We start from the raw sequence: 10,892 nt of genomic DNA, 5'->3' as shown, positions 1-10,892 counted from the left end.
TAACCACGTCAGACAGCTCTGAACTTAAAGGCCGGCTTTTCCGTGGGGGATATGAATATATATTAAATCTCACGCCCCTAAGGTTTTCGAATCCGTTGAAATTTTTGAAATTGGAGGTTTACTCACAGAGATATCAACCGAAATCCACTCTGTGTGTGTGTGTGTGTGGGGGGGGGGTGATGGGGGGGAGGTGCGGGTGCGGGGACTCGAAATACTACATTTCCCACAATGCACTGGGCTCGCGTGGCCTTCGTTTTCATGCCCACCCCTCAGGCATTTGGCTGATATCAAACTCCAGTAGGTGGCGGTAATGCACATATATGTTTGCCAACCGCCATAAAACTCAAAGAAGAAGAAGAAGAAGGCTTCGACAATAAAACATACAGAGAAGAAGAAATAAATCGAAAATAAAATTGCCTCCAAATTGCACCAAATTTAAACGGTAGTATATATGTCGGGAGATGTCTTCATAAAAAAAGTTTTCATGCATTTTCGTAGGAGTTACGCGCATCTGATGTTGTAACTATTTTCTGTAAAAATGTGTAAAAACGGGAACATTGCTCAGCGTTGATTTCGTTACTTCAACCCACCTAACTACTACTAGATGTAAAATTTGACGAGCTTTCCAATGCCGCCAGTCCCGTGTCTGTCCGTGCTTCCGTTCCCGAGATCGGTCTCTTTGCAAGGAACTATGGGAAGCTAATATTAGCTACAGCAGGCTAGGCGGTTGAAAAAGATGGCTGCCTTTTCGTTTTTGTTGAAGACCTCTAAAGGGGCGTGGAGGACCTCTAGAGGCGGGACCATGGCTCACAACAGTTGTAGTTCATAGGTGCACGACTTCCGCAAGGCGGACTTGGGCCAGATGACGCGAAACGCGTTGGCTGGCCCAAAAAATATGTGAGAGATGCTTGATATATCTGGGAGTGAAGCTCCAATTTCAAAAATTTCAACGGATTCGAAAACCTTAGGGGCGTGAGATTTAATATATATTCATATCCCCCACGGTAAAGCCGTCCTTTAACTGAACTGAACTGAACTGAACTTAACGAACTGAACTGAACTTGATCAGTAACGTTCAGCTGCAGCATAATGACACAACTCAGCTCCTCTCTGGGAAGTTGGTCATGGTGTGTGTGTGTGTGTGTGGTTATTATGGGATGGACAGAAACACTGCATCAGTACAGCAGACTAGCATCCAGCAGTCTCAGTCTTTGTAATGCATGTGTTGAGTCTGTGTGTTTCAGTCAAGTGTGTGTGTGTGTTTGTGTGTGTGTGTGTGTGTGTGTGTGTGTGTGCACGTGTGTGTGTGTGTGTGTGTGTGTGTGCGTGTGTGTGTGTGTGTGCGTGTGTGTGTATCTGCTTGTCTGCTACTTTGCAACAAACCAGGATGAAAAACATTGTGAAACAAACAAACCTCCAGTTTGGTTCATGCGCTGCTTTACAACGTTAAGGTTGTTTTTGAAGACCTGCTGGCCGCCCACACACTTCCTAGTTTCTCTCTCCCAGTACTGTGGATCATCTGCTGTGGCGTTGATCATCCAGTCCTGTTTGGTCACAGCTCTCTTGGTGTTGCTGTCACAGTGAACTATCTGAACTTCATCAACCATCACAACAACTACAAACTCTGGGAAGTTTGGGACTCCAGAGGATGCAGTGAGGAAATTCTTCATGGAGTGAATCACTGTGGGACAAACAGTTAAAGTGAGGAACTCAAGTTTTTGACAGGCACATTTTTTAATTCATTTTTATACTAACAATGTATGACCGCTTGTTAATTCCCTGAACAGATAATTTCAATTACTGTTTATGAATATGGGACAATAAATAAATAAATAAATAAATAAATGTCTTCAGGAAACAAATGCAGTTTTCATATTTTTTAATAAAGGGTTAGTATTCATTCTCACTCACGCGCGCACGCACGCACGCGCCATGCACCATCTGCAAATACTTTAAGCCTAAACTGATGATGCATCGACTGTAAGAGTGCGATAATGTATTAATTGAATCGACAGACTGTAGCCTGTATATACATGTTACACCCACCATATAGGTCCCTAGCATAAGAATGACAATCAAGGATGTACTTTTAAACAGCAAATTATTTTATTACAAAAGTTCAGCTTGACAATCCCAGTAGGCCCACATTGACCTCTTTCCATAGAACCTCTCAGTTATTGTTAACAGGGCAGGGGTTATGTTCACTGCACACCAGTAGGCTACACACTGTAGGATAAATCAGTTTGTTCACTGCACACACCCGTAGGCTACACACTGTAGGATAAATCAGTTTGTTCACTGCACACACCCGTAGGGTAAAGAACTCTGGCACTCTGGGTGAAACAAAGTTTACACACGTGATTCAATTCACTGCAACCATTTATAAGCACGGCACACTTTAAGCCTGCCCTGATAGTCAAACTGGGATTACCAGGTGAAGTGGCAATGGTGGGGAAGAAGCGGATTAAATAAGCAAACAAACAAATAAACAAACAAACAGAAAAAAAAGAAAACTAGTCCGCCCTGAGGGCAAAGCCCATTCTTCTTTGCCCGCTACCAGCACACTTGCCAGGGCGAACTAGACAGAGAATAAACCCCAAAATAACAAACAAAATATATCACGGCAAGAGCAGCGACTGGACCCGCTGATGCTCTGCAGGGAACAAAAATTAACAATCTTAAAACACTTTATTTCCAAAATATTAAAATACATAATGATTAAATGTTAAAACTACACGACTGCTTTAAAATACCTGGTACGTCGATGGTAACTGTCCTATCGACTACCAGCCGCCTTCAACCCAGCAGGGAAGCAGATTATCTGCAATACATGATTAAACAATAAATGTCACACACATTCACAGCAAACAATGTAAAACACTACACACAGAAAATAGCCATAGGCAGCGGCCTACCTCTTTGTTCCTGCTCTGTGGCCTTCCCTGCATGCCAGCATGGACTGAGGTGTGCACCTGCCTCAATCATCTGGCCTGAATCAGCTGTGCTCTAGTGTTCCTCCTCCTACAGGTAACCGAATATGAAGTAATTCGGGCACCTCCCCTTTTCTCGTTGGCGCCACCCACCACATATCTCCCCCTCAAAATGAATCGGCGCCCCGACGATGTACTGATTAAAAAATACACTGGGAAAAAACTCTGAAATCAGGAAAAGAACACTATACCTTATTATACTGATGCATCAACATTTGGTGTTACAGATTTTGGAAGTCGAAAAAGATTACTGTGTTTGCCTGCAGTAATTCTAGAAGACTTTCGGAGGCCATCAACTACCACTGGTGACCCTTCTGTTTCTATGTCCTCCTCTCCTTCACACACCTCAGCCTCTGGGCAAAGTTCGGATTCTGAAAGTGACTCTTCACAATGAGATTCAAATGTCAGTGTGTCTGTGAGTTTAAAATCTATTTCAGCATTGTCTCCCATGTCCCCCTGCTCTTCCCCTGCATCATGGCCTGTACCCATCCTCAACCCACCAGCAGGCATACCTCTCAACTCAGTCCGGTGGACTTGCCGTACTGGCCCATCCTGGACTGCTGGGGTGATGGAGTAGACAACACCGCGCTCTGGGGGACACTGTACCACCCGGTAAGGGGTCGATTCCCAGACATCCTGGATCTTATTTCGGCCCCTCACCCCATGGTTCCGGAGATACACAAGGTCTCCCTCACTTAAGGATGGATCTCTCACTTGCTCCTCCTGTTTCTGGTCTCTGTACTGTCTCCTTGCAGCCAACCGCTGTCGTACATGACTATATGCTTCCTCAAGTGACTCCTGGTGCTCCTGCACCCAGTCTTCCTGGCCCTGCTCAGACTCCTCTACCTCCCCCCCTAGCAAAAAATCTACAGGCAGCCTGGGCTCTCGGCCAAACATTAAAAAGTAGGGAGTCATGCCAGTGGACTGATGCACTGTGGTGTTGTATGCATAGGTCACCTGAGGAAGGTGCCGTGGCCAATATCTCTTCTGGTCTGGGGGCAGTGTGCGCAGCAAATCATGCAATGTACGGTTAAACCGCTCACACTGACCATTACCCTGAGGATGGTATGGGGTAGTACGAGACTTGCGAATCCTATAGACCTTACATAACTGTCGGACCAAATTACTCTCAAAATTTCTCCCCTGGTCTGAATGGATACGCTCAGGGGGCCCAAATAAATGAAACCAGTGCTTCACCAAAACATCAGCTACAGTACTGGCCCGCTGATCTTTGGTGGGAATGGCCTGGGTGTACTTGGAAAACACATCTGTTAAGACCAACACATTTTCTCTTCCATTTGAAGCTGGTTCCAACACAGTAAAATCTATTGCAAGGACTTCATGTGGCCGAGAAGCCTGCAGACTGCCCATAAAAGGTTTGATTGTTGGCTGTACAGCTTTAGCCAAAACACATCTCCCACACTGTTGACACCATTTCTCGACATCTTTGTACATGTTGGGCCAGTAGCACCGGGAACGCACTAGTTGCAAAGTACGTTCCACCCCCTGATGCCCATGATGATCATGCAGCTGAGTGAGGACATCTTTATGTAAACACTGTGGCAGTACAAGCTGGTAAATCTCCTTACCACCATCAGGAGAGTTGAACTGACGGTACAGCACTTTCCCTTCCTCCCTTAGGCGTCCCCATTGTCGTGCAAGCTCCTTGGTACCACGACCAAATCTCTCCCTCTCCTTTGAATCAGGTGGCCTGCCTTTTCCCCAACAGGCCAAAAGCGGTCCAATAACTGGGTCTTGTGCTTGCAACATGGCTAGGCTCTCTTTGGAACAACCTGGGAGGACAGAAATGTCAGATTGAACAACAAAGGGCACTCCCTCACAAACAGTCTCCTCCTCTGAGGCCTCAGCTCCACTGGCCTCCCTGTACTGGCGAGACAAGGCATCTGCATTCCCATTCCGAGCCCCCGGGCGATATTTTAAGGTAAGGTTGAAAGGAGCCAGCTCGCCTGCCCATCGTTGCTCTACTGCTCCAAGTTTTGCTGTATCTAGGTGGGTGAGTGGGTTGTTGTCTGTATACACAGTGCAAGAACCCCCTAACAAGTATCCTCTGAATTTCTCGGACACTGCCCACTTAAGAGCAAGGAATTCTAACTTCATAGAGCTATAGTTCTGCATGTTCTTTTCTGTAGGTTTGAGTGCCCTACTAGCATAAGCAACAGGCCTGCGCTTCCCTCCATGTTCCTGACAAAGTACTGCCCCCAAACCTGCATGGCTAGCATCAATCTCTAACACAAATGGCTTATGAAAGTCTGCATAGGCCAACACTGGTGCAGAGATCAGTGCTTTCTTTAGTTGGCCAAACATCTCTTCGCACTCTGCTGTCCAGACTGGGGCCAGTGGCTTCCTGGGGGTCTTACCCTTTTTTATACCTGGGGACAGTTGTGCTGCCGCATTGTTCAAGGGAGCAGCCAACTTTGCAAACCCAGCTATGAAGCGCCTGTAATAACTGGCAAACCCCAGAAAAGATTTGAGCTCAGCCAGATTAGTGGGGGTCTTCCAATCTTTTACAATAGCGACCTTGTCGGGGTCTGTTGCAACTCCCTCAGCCGATACTACATGGCCAAGATATTTCACTTGTCTCTGAAAGAAGTTGCATTTTGAAAATTTTACCTTGAGCCCCTGCTTCTGTAACCGAGAGAAAACTTCCTCCAACCTCTCCAAATGCTGCTGGATAGAGGAAGAGAACACAATCACGTCATCCAGGTACAGTAAAACAGATTGATAACGGCAGTCTCCAAACATGCGCTCCATAAGGCGCTGAAAAGTGCTAGGGGCATTGCACAATCCAAATGGCATTCTATTAAACTCGAATAATCCAAATGGAGTACAGAACGCTGTCTTTGCTCTGTCCTTTTCAACAACCTCAACTTGGTTGTAGCCACTGGCCAGATCCAAAGTAGAAAACCATTTAGCTCCTACAAGCCCATCCAATGACTCTTCAATCCGTGGCAAAGGGAACGCATCTTTCCTGGTTTTAGCATTCAGGCGACGATAGTCTACACACAATCAGTTTCCCCCATCTTTCTTCTGCACCATTACGATGGGTGATGCGTATGGACTACTACTTTCTCTGATTATTTGGCTGTCCAACAGTTGTTTTATATGGGCTCTCACCATGTCATACTGAGTCGGGATGATGCGACGGTATGGCAGACGGACAGGAGTATCATCTAGCAGGGGGATCTCATGCTGAATCAGATTAGTGCAACCTAAATCAGCTTCATCCTTTGCAAACAGGGAGTTATATTTACTAAGCAAAGCTGCCGCTTGTTGTTGCTCAGATCCCTCCAGTCCCTCAAAAGGAGGCATATCCCAGTTCCCCCCACCTCTAGTCTCAGCTCCCGGAAGGAACACCGATGCTGTACACTCGTTGCTACTAACATCCCTACAAAACTCAACATGGGGACTTTGTTCTGATACTATATTTGCCATGCTCACTGTAGCAATGACCCTACGTGGAATCAGCCAAACATCAGAATAGCCTACATTAGTAACTGGTACATATACTATCCCTGATTCAGATGTCACTAAGGCAGGTGAAACTAGCAGCCCCTCTGGAAGTACACCCTCTTCTGGCTGTAATGGCTCCACTAGAAACTCCATACGCTGCTGCGAAGGGACCTTAGGACATGTTACAGGGACCATGATTAATGTACCTGCAGCTACACAAAATGGGCTCTTACCTCTCACTCTTACTTTGAAGGGCTCAGGGGAGTTGGCTATCGTCTCTTCCACTTGGCAGTGTCTGAGAGCTCGCCTCCATTCTGGGGCCTCCATCACCCTAGGATCATCAAACAGGCTGGGGCCACACTTAACAAACAACTCATAGTAAAACCCCTTTATCACATTCATTCCAAGTACACCAGGGGTTCGCATTTTTTTATACTGCATTTGAGGGTCATCTGCATCTCTGACCACCAGGACCCCCCTGCGTGTGACACATTTTCCCAATATAGTGATGTCCAACTCCAAATAGCCCAGATACGGCAGCTCTAGACCATTTCCTGCCCTAAGATCTAACCATGCACAATCACGTAACTGAGCATCTGTGAGGTGGCCAAACTGTTCTTTAAAAAAAGTTTCAGTGATAGTTGTGACCATGGACCCAGTGTCCAACAATGACGGAACCACAATTTCCCCCATTTTAACTTCTACTACTGGACACTCGCTCACCAGTGCAGACATAACAGCTGGGTTTAGTTCTGAATGAGGCTTTGTCTCTAGATGTGTGTGACTTTGCTCACTAGCAGGCTCTTGTCTTTCCACTTGGACTGTTCCTTTTTCAGGCTGAGTTGTTTTAGGGAAAGTTGCTGTGCAATAACGTGCTATGTGGCCCCTCCGATCACACCGAAAACATATTGGCTTTCCATCAGGAGTTCTTCTAAATTTAGGTGGAGGTTGAGCCCCATACTCCTGTTTTGAGGGTTGCAGTGCTTTTATTAGCAAATCTAATTGCCTCTGTTGAGCTTCGATAAGGGCTTTCAGTTCAGAATAACTTGATTTATTGTCAACAATTGACTCACAAGATGCTTGTGCCTGGACTTCATTAGAAAAAAGTGAGTGGCTATCCTTCTGCTTAAATGACTGTCCTTCACACTGTGTTGTCCACTGAACAGCCTCCCTACGTACATCCCGAATTGTCCACTGGGGGTTTAAACAAACTTTATCTCGCAGTCTTATACTGAGACCATGGTCCCTGACACCCTCACAAAACTGGTCACGGAGGTCTCTTTGGCATTTAGGCTTAGCTTGCTCGTCCGATTCAACAATCTGGTCCATTAGACACATAAGGGCATGGGAATAGTCCAACAATGACTCCCCCTCACGTTGTTTACGGTTAAAAAACCTGCGCTGAAGGGAGATTAGAGAGTGTGAACATCCATATACTTCTCTCAAAATTTGAAATATACCAACAACAGTCTCTCTCTCCTGTTTAGGCAGATATTTTACCTCTACACGGGCAGCCCCTTCTAAATGGTTATACACACAATTTACTTTTTCTTTCTCACTTGATTTCAACTGGATATGGTTTTCGATCAGTTCAATCCATTCTTCCAAGGTAGGAGAGTCTGCTTTGTCCAGATTACCAGAGAACTTGGGTACCTTTTCACTCTGCTGAATGTAAACCACCCGTGTTCCCCCCTCCATCTCTGCAGCAGCTGGCTCCACATTGTCCATGGTGCTGCTAGAAGGTCCAGGTTGAGATGTTGCATTTAATGTCTGCAGCTGCTGCTCCAATTCCTGTATGCGCTGCGCCATCACTGCTGGCTCCATGGCCTATGAATGCTGAGAAGACAACCGGATCCTGGCCCTGGGTCCTCTCCGCCACGGGGTCCTGGCTCGCCACGTGGTCCTGGCCCACCGCTGCTCTTGCCGTTTCACGTAATCAAAAAAACAAAAAAGCAAACACAAAACAAAGAAACTGTCATCCGCTCCCCCCCCCCCAAAGGAAGATAACTGTTTACTTAGCTAGGCCTGTCGACAACGCCAAAATGTTACACCCACCATATAGGTCCCTAGCATAAGAATGACAATCAAGGATGTACTTTTAAACAGCAAATTATTTTATTACAAAAGTTCAGCTTGACAATCCCAGTAGGCCCACATTGACCTCTTTCCATAGAACCTCTCAGTTATTGTTAACAGGGCAGGGGTTATGTTCACTGCACACCAGTAGGCTACACACTGTAGGATAAATCAGTTTGTTCACTGCACACACCCGTAGGCTACACACTGTAGGATAAATCAGTTTGTTCACTGCACACACCCGTAGGGTAAAGAACTCTGGCACTCTGGGTGAAACAAAGTTTACACACGTGATTCAATTCACTGCAACCATTTATAAGCACGGCACACTTTAAGCCTGCCCTGATAGTCAAACTGGGATTACCAGGTGAAGTGGCAATGGTGGGGAAGAAGCGGATTAAATAAGCAAACAAACAAATAAACAAACAAACAGAAAAAAAAGAAAACTAGTCCGCCCTGAGGGCAAAGCCCATTCTTCTTTGCCCGCTACCAGCACACTTGCCAGGGCGAACTAGACAGAGAATAAACCCCAAAATAACAAACAAAATATATCACGGCAAGAGCAGCGACTGGACCCGCTGATGCTCTGCAGGGAACAAAAATTAACAATCTTAAAACACTTTATTTCCAAAATATTAAAATACATAATGATTAAATGTTAAAACTACACGACTGCTTTAAAATACCTGGTACGTCGATGGTAACTGTCCTATCGACTACCAGCCGCCTTCAACCCAGCAGGGAAGCAGATTATCTGCAATACATGATTAAACAATAAATGTCACACACATTCACAGCAAACAATGTAAAACACTACACACAGAAAATAGCCATAGGCAGCGGCCTACCTCTTTGTTCCTGCTCTGTGGCCTTCCCTGCATGCCAGCATGGACTGAGGTGTGCACCTGCCTCAATCATCTGGCCTGAATCAGCTGTGCTCTAGTGTTCCTCCTCCTACAGGTAATCCTATATGAAGTAATTCGGGCACCTCCCCTTTTCTCGTTGGCGCCACCCACCACATACATATACATTATATTCACATCCATTTAGGCTAAATAAACAATACTACAGATTAAATCAAAACATAGCCTTCATCTTAACCAACGTAGGCTCTAATGTAACAAAGCCAGATGTGATTATAACACAGTTTATTAATCTGATCAGCTACTCAGACTCAATAGCAACACTAAGCCTGCTGTGAAGAATGCAGACATAACTGAATAAGTAGCCTACGTGAATCAATCTGCACTTATAACTATATGCTACATAAAGGAGATATTTAAATGTGATCTTACCTGGAGATGCAACGTGACAGAAGAGGAGCAACAATATCAACACCTTCATCTTGTTTTGATCAAGAAGTCGCCAGACTACAGCTGAAACTTTCCCTCTGCGCAGATCGTCTCCTCTGTCTGAGATCAGGAAACCTCACAGTCACAACGGGGCGGGACAAGAGACATTCTGACCAATGGGAATTCAGAAAAGACTGTTAGTCACGGGTTACTAGGTAGAGTTGAGGAATATAGGTTGTAAGTGAAACTAAACTGCTTACAAAGAGAGCAACAGTATAAAAAGTATTAATTTCTAGATAAATAATAGGCTATAAGCAACTTATTTTTCCTACAATGATTAGAATGATTGATTGTTTATCTTTCAGTGTTGTTTTATCAGAGGTTTGACTTGTTTCAAAGCTAAAATCTTGGACTTGTTGTTTGATTGAGGTGAAATCAGAAGGTGTTCTGTTCTGAGCCTGGCTTTCACTTTGACATGGCTCCTGTTCCAAACACACTGCACATCTGTTACAAGAAGACCTTTAACACTGGACTATAGACTCTGAGTTCAAACAGCAAAACACACACTTTTCCTCAGTGGCTTTGAAACAAGTCAACATCATATTAAAGCTATTTTAACTTTGTCATGCTTGAGGCATATAGGGAATAGTTTTGATAACATGCTGTGAACTCTGCAGCCTTTTGGATTAAACTAATACTTAGATATTATTATTATTATTATTATTATTATTATTATTATTCATAATCCCTCTGTGGTTTTCTGCTGAGACACATAAGGATAATGTTTATGCCTTCATTGTGCATATTGTTTATATTTGTGTAAGCTTATTAATATTTGCAGTGCTTCTATCTACAGGTGTTTGTAATGAGCACTTTAACCCTGCGTGAGGTGAGGGCTCAGTGACTTGTGAGTGAAGGACAACACATTCTCACTCCCAACTCATCCAGGAGACACTTTGTCAAGAGCCTTTAGTGCTCTCCTTACCGCTTTGAGAAGCCTTTCTTGTTTTATGGAACGTGCAGAGGGTCGTCGGTTCAATCCCCACGACCGGCAGGATGAGTC

The 10,892-nt window shown here is 44.9% G+C and overlaps 1 protein-coding gene across 6 annotated transcripts in view; it reads right to left on the bottom strand.

The window, feature by feature from the left end:
• Window positions 1-9,937, bottom strand: part of LOC310784757 (class I histocompatibility antigen, F10 alpha chain-like) — a 19,037-nt gene extending 9,100 nt beyond the window's left edge. Inside the window, exons 1-5 of one of the 6 annotated variants that reach the window (XM_083645795.1) lie at window positions 6,695-8,337; window positions 5,622-5,678; window positions 4,580-4,783; window positions 2,754-2,821; window positions 2,102-2,653 (exon numbers count right to left, since the gene is read on the bottom strand). In XM_083645795.1, coding sequence (XP_083501921.1) covers window positions 2,784-2,821; window positions 4,580-4,783; window positions 5,622-5,678; window positions 6,695-8,285 — 1,890 coding nt within the window. In that variant the 5' untranslated portion in view covers window positions 8,286-8,337 and the 3' untranslated portion in view covers window positions 2,102-2,653; window positions 2,754-2,783. Of the gene's footprint in view, window positions 1-1,414; window positions 1,682-2,101; window positions 8,338-9,832 lie in introns of those variants that run through there. The other 5 variants (XM_083645794.1, XM_083645797.1, XM_083645792.1 and 2 more) reach the window with 5 other exon arrangements.
• Between the last annotated feature and the right edge of the window lie 955 nt (window positions 9,938-10,892).

This window comes from Poromitra crassiceps (assembly GCF_964638095.1).
Source record: "Poromitra crassiceps genome assembly, chromosome: 11".
NCBI classification, from domain to species: Eukaryota; Metazoa; Chordata; class Actinopteri; order Beryciformes; family Melamphaidae; genus Poromitra; species Poromitra crassiceps.
This window is presented reverse-complemented; position numbering and strand designations above follow the sequence as displayed.